The 14608-nt window shown below is 32.9% G+C and overlaps 2 protein-coding genes across 5 annotated transcripts; one reads left to right on the top strand and one right to left on the bottom strand.

Moving 5' to 3' along the window:
• Positions 1-6146: 6146 nt before the first annotated feature.
• LOC145578572 (hexose carrier protein HEX6-like) lies at positions 6147-8042 on the bottom strand. Of its 4 annotated transcripts, none has more exons than XR_014098885.1 (4): positions 7650-8042; positions 7032-7503; positions 6685-6875; positions 6147-6578 (listed from the first exon to the last, which is right to left on the bottom strand). XR_014098885.1 is itself a non-coding variant. In XM_081635875.1 (4 exons), the coding sequence occupies exons 2-4, from the start codon at positions 7165-7167 to the stop codon at positions 6575-6577; spliced, it is 309 nt and encodes a 102-aa protein (XP_081492001.1). In that variant the 5' UTR covers positions 7168-7503; positions 7650-8042; the 3' UTR covers positions 6147-6574. The 4 variants fall into 4 exon arrangements, 1 of the variants encoding a protein (XP_081492001.1); XM_081635875.1 differs by having other exon boundaries at positions 6707-6875; XR_014098886.1 differs by lacking the exon at positions 6685-6875.
• A 1728-nt stretch (positions 8043-9770) lies between these two features.
• Positions 9771-11337, top strand: LOC145578571 (heavy metal-associated isoprenylated plant protein 35-like). The gene is made up of 3 exons (XM_081635874.1): positions 9771-10049; positions 10282-10357; positions 11099-11337. Exons 1-3 carry the CDS (start codon positions 9843-9845, stop codon positions 11224-11226), a joined length of 411 nt encoding a protein of 136 aa, XP_081492000.1. The 5' UTR covers positions 9771-9842; the 3' UTR covers positions 11227-11337.
• Positions 11338-14608: the final 3271 nt, after the last annotated feature.

The following is a 14608-nucleotide window of genomic DNA, read 5'->3' as shown; positions in this document are numbered from 1 at the left end:
CGTGGGTGCTTAATAAGTTAATAATTAATAAATAATCTTAGTTAAAATTTATTTATAAATATAATATAATCTTGAAATTAAGGGATACCTTGGAAATGTTATTGGTGTGTAGTGAGTATGGATGGTCTATGGGTCGGGGGAGGGAATACTCCTAGGTTCGGGAATAGATTTTAATTACCTTATCCAAATTGTAGGAAACACAAAAGAAAATCAATTAAAGGTGATACTTAACACGAAGTACATTTTATTATGACCTCATCATCAACATCGGCGAACGACATATGTCGTAGTGAGGTGGGTGGTTGGTGATATTAAGGAAGGTCAAAGGGAGCTAGAGTTATGAGTAGGGGTGGTTATTGGACAGGGTAGCCCATTGATAATAGGGTCAGGGCCAAGTTTATAGGGCTTTTAATGGACAAGGCTATTAATGGACAGGACCCTTATTGGGTAGGGTCAATATAGGGCCAACATGTTTTCCAATTTAGTTGATAAAGAAAATACATAATGTAAAAATAATTATATAGATTAATTTGTATTCATATGTATTTAATAATGGCTTTATCCAATATTTATTTTAATTGATATTTTGTAGGGCTGCCCATTATCGACCCGCGACCCGCATTGGCCCGACCCTATATTGACCCTATAAAATGTGACCCTCTTTGACCCTGACCCGACCCGCCCAATAACCAGGTCTAGTTATCAGTAAGTAAATAGAGAGTGAGTGTAGAGTGGTCGTGAATCCTTCCAAGTCCTAAGTTCTGAGAAGACAAAGAAAGTGGAAAAACGGAGGCACAAATTTTAAATATAATTGACATATCTAAAATCAAGACGAGCTCGAGGTTTAAGTTCAACTAGTGTTCATGAATTTGCTTCTATGAATTTATGTATGCAATACAAATATTGAGATAGTACTTAATCTCCTAGGTAAATTCATGCCTAACTAGCTTAATTAGTTCTTTCATTATAAATAATTTCTGAAATAAATCACAAATTGATGCTCACTTCAACTCAACTCACCCCCACAATATTTTTTTTAATTATTAATTAAGAAGGCACATGGACCAACCTGTAGATAATAGACACGTAATACATAAGCTCAATAAATAATTTACGTTCATCCAATAATTGAAGAGCATATGATATGAGCTCATACTTGAGGAGTTGAATTATATTGAGGGCCTACTAAAATAATTCATGTATTGAAAGTTGAAACTATTGGAAGTACTTTAATTAGGCACTCTGTTTACTACCACTATATACTATAACAATTACATGCAAGAAGATGAATTGACAATAACAGGTTCAACTAAAAATGAGCATGAAATAATGTGACAAGTTAAATTGATCATCAAATCTATCTACTTATACATATAACATTGCCATTGGTACATATACTTTCCAACTTCATGCTTTGCACTTCAAATGAGCATTTCTTGTCGCACATGATATGTTGTTTAATTTCTCATAATTCACGGTTCTTATATATTGCAATGCTATATTGAAACTTTTACGCTATTCACATGTTGTATTGGACTACCAACTGTGATTTATCTTGATATATACTTTCAAAGTACGCAAGATTTAGGGTCTCTTCTCTTCAGATTATTTTCAATTCAGTTCAGTTGAGCTCCAATAAGTTCAGTTCAGTTCTTAATTTTCTTCTCTCATAAAATATTCAGTTCAGTTCAACTCCAATAAGTTCAGTCCAGTTTAGTTCAACTAAGTTCAGTCAATCAGAACAGACCCTTAAGCTATGCTTGAAAATAATACTATCCATCATACATGTTGCAATAGATTAGTAATGGAGGTGGTAAAACTAAGCTTTCAATTTCTTAATCCTATTTTTGTTGTTGCCTCACCATGCTACTAAAAGGTCGTGTACAAGCTAATGAGCTATATATAACAACAAAAATTAGCCGTTCGTTATCTGATCTATTGATAATTTAGGGTTAACATTTTGTAGTTTATAAATTATGAATAGTCTATAATGCGTGCATGACGCATGCAATCAAGATATATTTTATTTTGGTACCAAAAATAATTGGGTAGCTTAATTATAAACAAGTAGGACTACTATTTGTTGAACTTTGTGTACGTAATGGAATCTTTAAGTTAGATTATTTGCACTTGTTTTATCTCGTGAATTTTACAATTTAGTATGAAATTCTTAGAATTCAGCACCTTACATAAATGTTACTCGTAAGATAAGTTAGACAACCTTGTAACTAGATCATTTTCACAATATCTTAATTGAATAATTAGGTGTTGGACGTTATGGATTGGGCACATTCATTTAGTAAGAACAAATAAAAACAAGTTAAAAAAGACATGTTATAGTTGTAGCAGTTGTTATCTTTTATAGATGTTAGAAGTTAGCCAAAGTTGTGACTAAAACGATTGATTTTTTAAAATAGATAGTATTGTTCGAAAATAGCTATTGATCCGAGTATAAAAACAAATAATAAAAGAGTTAATTAGTTTTTACCTCGAAAAGCTGCTAAAAAGGTAAGATCGATTGCATAAGGTAGAACATATGACTATATGAGAAGTTGAGAACTTGCATATGAAGGAAAACATTTATACATGTACATAAGTCACTCCTCAGTCCTAACATCAAATATTGTGATTGAGTGTAAGCATTGTCAATTTGTCATGTATATTGTGATGAGAATTTTGCAAGTTTACTTGTATATTCAAAACTACTACCACGTACTAGTATATATTAAAATCAATTGTTTGTAAAAATCAGATAATTGTATACTAAAGAATAAGGGTCTGTTCACATTTACTGAATTGAACTAAACTGAATAGAGCTGTAATGAATATTTTACGAGAGAAGGAAATTAGGAGTTGATCTGATTGGAGCTGAACTGAACTGAACTGAAATTAAACGGAATGAATAGGCCTTAAATAATGTAATTAATCCATTTCAAGCTAAAATTAATTAGAACACATGATTTATATACTGTGAAGGACAAAGTACCATAAACACTACTGTAGTCTCTTTCAAAAATGACCTACTTTCTCAACAAATTCAACTTTTTGAACCATGAAGACATTAGCCCATAACTCTCTAGAAAAGTGACTACTATATATGCAGATAAATATCCACTAACTTTGAAAGTCTTCCAATTTTAGTGGATATTGATGAAATGTAGAAAATATCACTTTGTGACAAAGTATTCTATTTCTTGTAAAAAAAAAAAAAAAAAAAAAATCACTTATCAAATAATTCCTTAATTATAAACTAAATAACTTTCTTCATCAGCTTAAACCCCTTAATTATAAACTAAATAACTTTCTTCATCAGCTTAAAAGTACGTACAAATTTAAATCAAACTCCCCCTTGCACTTAATTACAGTATTATATTCTTAGGGTCTGTTCTCATACGATTATTTTCAGTTCAGTTCAGTTCAGCTCTAATAAATTCAGTTCACTTCAGTTCAACTCTAATAAATTCAGTTCATTTCAGCTCCTAATTTCCTTCTCTTATAAAATATTCAGTTCAGTTCAGTTCAGTTTAGATCTAATAAGTTCAGTTCAGTTCGATTCAGCTCATTTCAGTCAATGAGAACAGGCCCTTAATCAAACATATACACGTTAAAGCTAAAATGACTAGTACACCATCATAATATAAGAATTTAAGACAATGTGATAACAAATTCTGGTCCAACCCGTAAAAACCAGTTACTAGACATATACATCATGGGCTAGCTAGTAGTCTAGTACACAGCACTTGTGAATAAGATGCAATACATGACATGTTTGACTAATGACAGAACAGAAATCTGAAGTATGCATGGCCCCTGAAGTTAAATTTATGAGGTAGAAGTAGTACTTATCTTCAATATTTGATCAATCCAAACTAAGCCAAAAATTGGTGGCATGACAAGACATTCTCTCTCCAATTTTATGCATATGCTGCATTGCTGCATGCAATGTTGGAGGCCAAAGATTCCAAAAATTATAAACAAAAGATATGAATTAAGAGGAACTTCTTTGTTTTCTTGACCTTTTATATATACTAGGGTGTTTTGCGCCCGCTTCGCACGCGTTACTAATTGGAATTTTAGAGTGTAATTGTTGTCTTGAGTGCAACAATATGGGGTTTTTTTTTTTTTTTCAAATACGTAATGAGTTTAAAAAGAAATATTATATTCGGGTGCTAGTTACATATGTGTCTAAAGTAGTATTGAGCATGGTTATTGTTTTAAAAAATTGATAATAATTTTTTTGGCAAGGGAAAAAAAAAATGAAGTTTTCTATTGACTTTCCCAATTATCATGCCCCTCTCCTAAGCTAATTGCCCTATTAACTAAAGTGATTCCTTAAGTAGTCTATTGATTTTCTTATGTGATATTTCTTTTCTTAAGTGATATTTCTTTTTGAGTGATCTTTCTTCTTTATTGAAAATTCTTTAGTGGTATCTCTCTTGATGTCGTTTTAGCATTTAGTAACTCTTTTTCCTAAGCTAATTTCTTTATTTAGCGGTCTTTAATTTGTTAAGTTGTCTCTCTTTTTTCATGTTAAGTGATCTTTCTTAAGTGGTATATCTCAATGATCTTTTTGTTAAGTGGCTTCTTTATCTTTTTCTCTCTTTAGATTATTCCCTTGATTTTCTTCATCTTTTGTATGGTCTCTTTTTCTCTCACATTTTATTAAGCCTTTTTCCTAAGATAATTACATTTTCATAAGCTAATTGTCCTAACTTTCTTAGGTCATGGGTCTTTCCTTAAGTTGTCTCTCTCACTCATGGTTTCTTTCTATTCCTCTCCTAAACTAATTACTCTAAGTTTCTCCCTAAACTAATTGTCCTGAGTTTCTCCTAAACTAATTGCCCTAATCGATTTTCCCAAGTTATCATTTTTTTTTTAAGTGATGTTTCTTCTTGGGTGATCTTTCTTTATCTTGAGTGATTTTTCTCCTTAAAGTGATTTTTCTCCTTAAAGTGATATTTCTTAAGTGGTTTCTCTTTCTTGTTAGCATTTTATTAAGCTTTTTTCTAAGCTAATCTTACTTATTTTCACAAGTGATTTTTTAAAAGTGGTCCTCCTCTTATTGTCAGGGGATTTTTCTTAATTGGTTTCTCTCAAATAATCTTTCTTAAATGTTCTCTCTCTTTCTTTCTATTTCTCTTTCTCACTCTCTCATGTGTTATTTTGTAATTGATCTTTCTCTTTCTCTCTCTCTCTCTCAAATGATCTTTCTTCAGAATTTAACTTGAGAAAATGTGATTAGCTTAATTGGTCCAATGAACCTTTTCCTAAGCTAATAACTCTTATTTTAATTTCTTAAGTGAACTTTCTCCCTCTGATAATAGTAATAAAACTTATAAATTTACAAAACAAAATTATAAATTATAAGTCTTAAGTGAACTTTCTCTCTCTAACAATAATAGCCAGTTCCATAGTGCAAAGGTCGAACCCCCATCATCACCCCATAATTATTCCAAGGGGTTCTAGGAGCCATAGGCATCCCATAACCAACTACACCATACCCACCAATAGGACTGGTGGTGGTAACAAGGATTTGACCAAGATAATTAAAAGTGATAAACCCAAATCCTCTAGGCCTGTTATTGGAGTTATCATACATCACAACTACATCTGCAATCCTACCAAACTTCTCAAAGTACTTCTTAAATTCCTCCTCAGTTAGATCAGCAGACAAACCCCCTACAAATAATTTCTTTGTTTTATGGGTATGATCACTGTTGCTAGCACCATAACTACCATTACTGTAATTCCTAACAGATCCTTTAATTGTATGAGGGTACCCTTGCCCCGGCAGTTGCTGCCGATGAGGCGATTGTTGTTGCGATTGTTGAGTATTTGATTGTTGTTCATGTCTTGGTATAGATTTTTTCACTTCTACCTATATAACAAATTCCAGCAAAACACAACTCATCGCCAAAATTGAACTAAAAATTGAAATTTTATCAAATCTAGTCTTCTATATTTAGCCTAATTTTAGATATACATTTGTTTTTGAATATGAGACTAATTTTATTTTTTATTAAACATAACTCAAAGTTCTACAACAATAACTTCCAAATAAAACATATAATAAAGAACACAAAATAAATTGATATGTAGAAGCAAGATAAATTGATGGACCATTTACTTACTTTGACATCATCACCTGCAATACAGAAAATTAATATTTGAGACCCTAAGAAAGAAATGAGTTAACATTATCAGTTTATAATCCTACATATTACATCTCATAATCATCAATTGTAATCTAAATTGATATTAAAAAATGTAACAAGAACAAACCTGCACACAACTCACACATCTCAACATTTGTGTGTTATCTTTCCAAAAATAATTCAGACTATGCTGGCCAAATTGCCAAATTGCCAAAGACAATCAAATTAAAAAGAAACATCAAAGCACACACTTTGCTAATAGTTTCAGACTGCTTCATGAGATCGAACAGCTTGCTAACCAAGACACTAAATATTAAAATCGACTGAACATGTAGTTGCTAAAATTTTCGGTGGTCTGATAACGGTCAGAATCTCCTTTGCTACATTGATTAGGTAGTGCACTGTCCAATATGGATCAATCACCTGCACCCAAAATCAAACCCCACAATAAATTTCCGAAAATTAGTACATTCCTAAGAAATTTCAATAATCTAATAATTTTTCACACCCTAAAACATCTTAAACTCACAAATTACTTAATACAAATATACCCCAGAAAGAAGGATGCAACAAGGCCAGCAACATAAAGAGATGATGTGAATGAAGTCAACAATTCACTGTTGAATTTGCAGTAGTTGCTAATTTTGGTGTCTTCCATCATATTCAAATACACACTTGGGAAGAATTTCTTTAGAAATGGCTCCATTGATGTTACTCCACCTTCAAATTCGATACACATTTTATAGTACATTAAATTTCTAAGTACTAACCTAAAGCCAAGATTAATTAGCCACCTTATATATATTATGCTTGATAATTTGAGACAAAAATTGACAAGTATGTAACAAGGAAATCAAAGTTGTAAAAAAGAAAAACCTGAAATTCCAATGTCATAACCAAAAAGAATTCCTCCCATAGCAGCCATCATGCAAGATATTATAACAAACCATGTCATCTTGCCATTATAATTATCACCTCCGCCCCAAGTTATAACTGCTACATTACCTGCCATCACTTGTATGAACAAGGCCAAGGCCGAGGACAGCGATGATTGAGTTAAGGTCGAAGATGATCAGTAGAGGTTGTTTGTGAGGTTACGCTATTTTGTTAAATATATCATCTCACGTTCTGATAATCACGATTACTAACAAAAAATCTCAGCCGAAAAAGAATTATTTGTTTTTTCGCCCAAAATTTCTCTATCTCCTCAAATTTCTCCAGATCTGTAAAACCCCAAATAAGAAATATGGGTGAATTATAACTGATAAAGTTTTTCTTCTTACGCGCCATCGCCGCACTCAATACTAGAATTTTGTGTAACCTCGATATGTTTTCGAAGCTCATCAACCTAAAAAACAAGAAGATAAAAAGGAAAAATAAAAATCAAAATAAGAGGATCCGAGACAAACCCTAGAAAATAGAGAACGAAATTAGGGATTGAAATGGGGTAAAATTACAAACAAATTGAAATAATTACTCATTATAAATATCCACCTTGTGAGGGATCGTATGAAAGAGAGAGAGATGAGCATGGTGAGATACTTCCAGAATTAAAGATCACTCGCCGCCATTAGGAAGAAGATTGAGGTCGACATCATCGGAAGAGTTGATGAGAAATCCGACAGAATTGAGAGAAGAATTCCTTCTCTAAGCAATTGTATTCTTCAAGAGTGTCGTCGGTGAGAATGTGAGATAAGGAAGAAGGACGAGATTGAGAAGAGGAGAGAGAATAGAGAAGTTTGTCTGTGTGAGATGAGAGAGGAAAGAGATGTGTACTGTGAGTTTTGTCTTTTTCACTGCAAAATAAATGGAGGGCAAAATAGGAAGACCACTGTAGATAAGGAAACCAAAGGCAAAATACAGGGGTGAAATCGTCCGGCCACTGTTCATAAGGATTCCAACCTTTGAGCAAAATTCTAATTTGTGCTCCTTGCTTTTATAGGGTAGGGATATGCCTTATTCCTCAACTAACCCATGTTCCTAAATTTATATACTTAGCACTATATTTTGCACCTCCTTAGTTGGTATTTCTGACCGTTGTTTCCTCTGCTTCTGACACTTGTAGCTCTACTCATGTAAATATTTGCTAGGCTTACAATTTCTGTATGTACTACTCTGTCTAAATTCAAGTGTTCTATATATTACCACTTATTTTTTGTTTATTTATGACAACCCTTTAAGTATACACTCATCCCTAATGAATGTTAATTAAATTAAATTAATTAGTCAAAATCTTGAAGTGGTACCAAAAACTTTAAGTCGAATTATGTTTAAGTGCACTCACTATTTTACCTTTATGTTTTTGTTATTGTTTCTTTGACATAAGATATAATTTTATAGATTAGCTTACATAATACAAACAATTACATCTTTCATAATACTACGTATTATATAAACACGTAAATGTTTTTATAATCAAATCTTTATAGAATTGAACTAGATTAAAAAAACTGAAAAATAAATCCAAGTAACTAGGCTAAGCATTGCCTCAATCATTGAAGTGTAGGCTTTTGCATAAAGTCATTTTGTAAAAAACAATGAATTTTCCCAATTATTATTACGCAGTAATATTTCATGTATATACCTATAGAATACTCATACAGATAAAGAGAATCATACTATTTAGTACAGTAAGTTATTATAAGCTGAATTCCTAAATTTATTCAGCATTATAATATTAGAAAATGTCGTGATTACAAAAAAAAAAAAAAAAAAAAAATGCATTAATCAGAAACAGAGGAGTATAAAACTATAAATAGTTATAAAATACTCATATAAATTAAGAATTAATAGAGTCATAAGTTACGAACTATAAACTGAATTCCTAAGTTTATTTAGCATTATAATATTTAAAAAAAAAAAAAAAAATCGCATTAATCAGAAACAGAGGGGTATAAAACTATAAATAGTAAATAATCAAAAGTGTATCTCATATTAATGCATATGTTAATGAAGGGTATCTTTGAAAAAAAAGAAGGGATAAATAGTCACATGAGAGTGAACTGTGAAGTGTGATGCTCATTCTTCCATTCCCACTGTTAGATCTGACATCAATATCACTTCCTTCTTTTCAAAGCTGCTCATCATCTTCTTCCTTTTTTCTCCAACTAAATACTCCTTATTTATATTGTCTATTCTTTCCTCCAATATAATCTTTAGATAGAAGCTCAGATCACCTAATGACAAATATTACACTATAGTCAGTATGTATTATTAGTATACCCTTTTTTTTAAAATAAGATTTATTTATTCAAAGTGTATTATTAATTTCTTTATATCCTTACCTCTTGGATCTTTCTACCATATACACCCAATACCTTATAATATATAGCTAGTATTATTTTTTATTATTAGCTCATCAAATTAGCTTCCTTACTTCTTCATTAATTTATTGGGTCTTGTGAAAGTTCATTTTCTTAGCTCCCCAATGTATTGACCTTAAGCTTTTAATCACTTCTACTTAGTTTAATTCAATTTTAAGCATTGTTTAAGCTTTAGGTAATCTATATTATTATCAAGTGAGATGAGCTAAGCTAGTGTATTACATATATGTTCCTCTCCCATATACATACACATATATTAGGAAGGAGGAATAAACTTTTTTTTTTTTTTTTTTTTGTTGCTCACCTCGTTTATTTTGGTATAATTTTGAGGAATTTTGGAAATTAGTAAAGAAAATTGAAGAAGATGAAGTTAAGCAGGATGTTAGATTCACTTTGTCTTGCTTTTGATTCAAAGACATGTTTTTGTATCAACTCTGTTGAAGCTCATGAAGATGATGAAGAGTTTGAACAAGAAAGGAAACCTCTCTTTGAAGGTCAAAAGAAACAAGTCTTAACTCTTAAAGATGCTATTTCTGGTTCTCAAAGCTTGGCTTTGCTCATGAAACCTAAGGTATGTTCATGTACTAATATGCATATTCATTCATCTCTCTTTTTCGAGTCGTATGTGAATATATTACAGAACAACTATGAGGTCGGGTTTGGTGTTTACATAGGTTAATCTTGTCTATGTCACTGCCCTTCTTTATGATCAACTGACTTATGAATGATCATACACATACTTATAACTAACCTTATATCACTATGAGAATGTTGATATGTATTATTTGTTTGTATTTGTTTAGACAGTGGTACTGAAGGTGTCAATGCATTGCAATGGTTGTGCAAAGAAAGTGGAGAAACATATCTCAAAAATAGATGGTATGTTCCTTTTAATTATCTTAAAGTTTCATGTTTTTTTTTTTCATCTTCAATGTTAGATTGTAATCTCTTGTTGATCGAGGATTGTAATACCAAAGCAATTGTTCAGTGTTGATAGCCTAGAAATAAGTCTAATTTCAAATATCAAGATAGGGACCATACATAGTTTAGTAGCTTAGCTCCTAATTACAATAAGATTTTGTATCTTTAATTAAGTAAAAACAAGGCTAATCTAGAACTACTAGTAGTATATTAGCATGTTAAGAGTGGACTAAATAGTTAATTAGGTAAATAACAATTTATGTTTACCCTTTGAAAAAAAAAAAAACAAGTTATTTATTTAATATGCCTATGGATATAAATTAAATAAATTTACATATTGAATTATTGATAAGTCCTAGTGCATATATTTATTTGGTAAGGTAGGGTCCATCTAGGGATTAAGGGAGGGAAACCATATACTGTATAACAGTATGAATTTTTGCATTTTTTCTTAATGTCGGATATCATGCATTATTATCAATCTCACAATCTCTTATCAGATATTAAAAATCTTACGAGATTTTGATAGGAAAAAAAATGTGAAGAGAAACTGTAAACTCAGGGACCACCTGATAGCTTGTTTTATATATCGAGACATCAAGTATATAAAACCCGTTTATTTGTACAACTAATAAAAATGGCTTATGATATATACTAACTAGTTGAAAATTCTTTGTTTCCTCCAAAAACCAAATTTAGGAGTTATGTCTTACAAAGTAGACTTGGAAAGCAAGATGGTGGTGGTAATTGGTGATATCCTCCCTTTTGAGGTATTGGAGAGCATTTCCAAGGTTAAAAATGCCCAACTTTGGACTTTTGGCATCTAATAATAACCAGACAAGAGCAAGGATCACAAACAAGAGGAGAAGGATAGATTATGAAGAAGATCAAAGCATATTGTACATTTAATATTTTTGTGACCCTTGATGATTAATTAAGCTATGTTACTACTTAATTATGGCATATAGTATGATTTGTATATGGATCGATATGCCAAAAACTAATGCATCCATCTTAATTTCTCGTGATGCTTAGTTGAGTAATTTGCAAGGGATATTGCATTTTGAAGAAACCTTGCAAATTCTTAGTAGGAAAAAATATATATATATAATATAATATATATATTCCAATGTATCATTTTTATATGTATTGGTTATTAAAGTGAATCGCTAAACGACGCCCACAAATTTATCACATCGCCCGCATTTAATGAATGAAATTACAATGTTACCCCTAGTGTCAAACCGCCAAACAACCGCCACTACTGCCCACCTCCGCCTAATAACCACCCTCACCACTGTCCACCACCACCCAACAACCACCCCCACCACAGTCCACCGCCGCCCAATAACCACCCCCCAAATGTCGCATCTCCACTGCGGATGACTAAATAATTTTTTTTTGCCGGAAAATGCTCCAACCGCCCTAAAAAAGCGATTTGACCATGGTCAAACCGCTCAGGCAATACGGTTTGACCGTGGTCAAACCGCCCAGGCTAGGCGGTTCAACCATGGTCAAACCGTATTGCCTAGGCGGTTTGACCGTGGTCAAACCGTTTTTTTTTTGGCGGTTTGACCACGGTCAAACCGCCTAGGCAATACGGTTTGACCATGGTTGAACCGCCTAGCCTGGGCGGTTTGACCACGGTCGAACCGCCTAGCCTGGGCGGTTTGACCACGGTCAAACCGTTTTCCCTAGGCTGTTTGACCATGGTTGAACCGCCTAGACAGGACGGTTCGTCTACTTTTCCGGCGAAAAAAAATAAAGCGGTGGTGGTGGTGATTTAAAGTGGTGGATGTTGTTTTACGTTGGTGGCAGTGGCGGTGGTGGTGTTGGGTGGTGGTGGTGGTGATTTTAAGTGAGGAGAGAGAAAGAGGTTAAGTTAGAGATTGGGGGTAATAACGTAAATTCATTCATAATTTGCGGGCGATTTGAGTAATTTGCGGGCGTCGAATTTAGTATTATTAGAAGACCAATTTTAAATTTCTTTGACTCTCTGCGATCTTTGCACGTCTATTTAATATTATGGATCCATGTTAATTAATTAGTATGAATTTATAACAATGGCATACATGATCCTTAAAGTACGTATATCAGTATATGGGAGTATATATGCTTTAACGCACCGGCCAGTAATATAATTGCCTGCTTTCTTTCTGATAGAGAATATCCATAGAATATTCTCATCTTAGGTTTAGGATATATTTTGTATAAGATTATCTTTGATATCTGTACATATCTTATAGTTACCTAATATGATTAGGTTTCTCATTGTAACCCTATAAATATTGATCAATGGAAATCACTCTGATTGAGGAGTTTATATTATCTGACATGGTATCACAGCTTAGGTGAGATCTTGGGATCATATATAAAAATTCTCACCCTGCCGGTGGGTTGGAAAATTAAACCCACCGGCGGGATATACACAAATTTTTTATGCTTCCGCAAACACACATATAGATTTTTTTTTTCCTTTTCTCAAAGTTTTTTTTTTAAAATCTTTATGTAACCTTGCGCCTCCCACCGACAGTAGCAACCGCGAAAGCCGCCTCCATCATTGGTGGCAATCGCATACACTACCGCCTCCCACTACTGGCAGTAACTACATCTGCCAACCTTCTCCATGTGCCGCACTCTATTTCCACCTCCTCATGACCAACAATGATTCTTACATTGCCCCATTGGTTTTTCTACACATAATCACATAGATTTTGTTTTGGTGGTCGTATATCAGAATAAGGTCAACTACTTTTGCACATCTCTTTTGCTATCAAGTTGGCTCCTCTTATTGTTGCAGCACTTGGAATCTTTGTGGAGTATTGATTCTTGCTACCTGGGTTTCTCTTTTGAGATTAATTTCAAGCGGTGAAATTTAATCTTTTCTTGCGCTATTTTATTTGTTTTTATTCAACTGTGATTTCACGTAGTAGTGTAGTGTCTTCTTCCCGATGATGGTTTGAACCCTTAGCTTCTTCTTCTCTGGATCTGCAACTTAGCCCAAGTCTGTGTTCGGCTCTTCTCCTTCTCCTCCGGCCTAGCAGTGCTTATTTCTACTCTATGTAGGTCGTGGCTGTTGCTTCTCATCATTGTCATCACCGGCACATGTCTACTACTTCTCTTTTGATCATGGGTTACCATACTATCCTTACCGCTTGATGCGTGATTCAGATCCAGTCTGAGCATCCGATTTTCTCCCTCTCCGACTGCGGGGGTGTGATAGAGAATATCCATAGAATATTCTCATCTTAGGTTTAGGATATATTTTGTATAAGATTATCTTTGATATCTGTACATATCTTATAGTTACCTAATATGATTAGGTTTCTCATTGTAACCCTATAAATATTGATCAATGGAAATCACTCTGATTGAGGAGTTTATATTATCTGACACTTTCGTTGCTTAAAAAATTAGAGAGATTGAGGAAGGTGGAGGTGGCGGTGGCGGTGGAGTTGCAAAAGCTACAAAAATTTTGTTTGTTGTACTTTAAACTAGTGAATTGACATATTTAATGGAATAATTAGCGAGGGAAAAAATTATGCATGTTACCTACATGTTTAATGTGAAGTAGGTAGATCCACCATGTCATTTTAAAATTATGAAATAAATAAGAATGTATTGGAGGAGACTAAGAGAGTGTAATCAGATTAGTCACACATACAGGTTCGTTTAACATATAGTCGTTTCATCATATCAGGATTATTTTCTAAGCTCCTGTCCAAAAAAGATTATTTTCCAAAGTAATCCACTAGTCTTATCAATTTTCAATAGTGGTGCGTCAAATATGTTGTCATAAAATGCGATGAGTCTCATACATTGATATTAATTAGAGTCCAACCTTATAATCCTACAAGGTACACCATTGATACCAATTCAATTAGAGTCCAGCCTTATAAGGTACAAAGTACAAGCAAGTGACAAATAGAGCATAAAGGTAGGGCTGAGTAAAACTACCCGAAAAACTGAAAACCCAAAAAACTGATCCGTAACCGTTCCGAAAATTAGGGTACCCGATCCGATAACCGTAAGATCGGGTACCCGTTCCAATAATTTGTTATCGGGTATGGTTATTGAGTATCATTTTAAAATTAACAATTACCCGATCCGATCCGATAAGCATTTTTTTGCTTTTTTCCCTACTTAAATCTATTTTTTTTAAATCTAAACTCTTACTTTACTTCATAATTACTTTATAATATCAATGAT

Source organism: Chenopodium album, chromosome 14 (genome assembly GCF_948465745.1).
Source record: "Chenopodium album chromosome 14, dcCheAlbu1.1, whole genome shotgun sequence".
NCBI lineage: Eukaryota > Viridiplantae > Streptophyta > Magnoliopsida > Caryophyllales > Amaranthaceae > Chenopodium > Chenopodium album.
This window is presented reverse-complemented; position numbering and strand designations above follow the sequence as displayed.

Coding starts and splice junctions, on each gene's coding strand:
- LOC145578572 (XM_081635875.1), bottom strand. CDS start 7,167: ATGGCAGGTAATGTAGCAGTTATAACTTGGGGCGGAGGTGATAATTAT. Junction 6,876..7,031: donor TTATGACATTGGAATTTCAG/GTTTTTCTTTTT, acceptor TCGAATTTGAAG/GTGGAGTAACATCAATGGAG.
- LOC145578571 (XM_081635874.1), top strand. CDS start 9,843: ATGAAGTTAAGCAGGATGTTAGATTCACTTTGTCTTGCTTTTGATTCA. Junction 10,050..10,281: donor CTTTGCTCATGAAACCTAAG/GTATGTTCATGT, acceptor GTATTTGTTTAG/ACAGTGGTACTGAAGGTGTC. Junction 10,358..11,098: donor ACATATCTCAAAAATAGATG/GTATGTTCCTTT, acceptor AACCAAATTTAG/GAGTTATGTCTTACAAAGTA.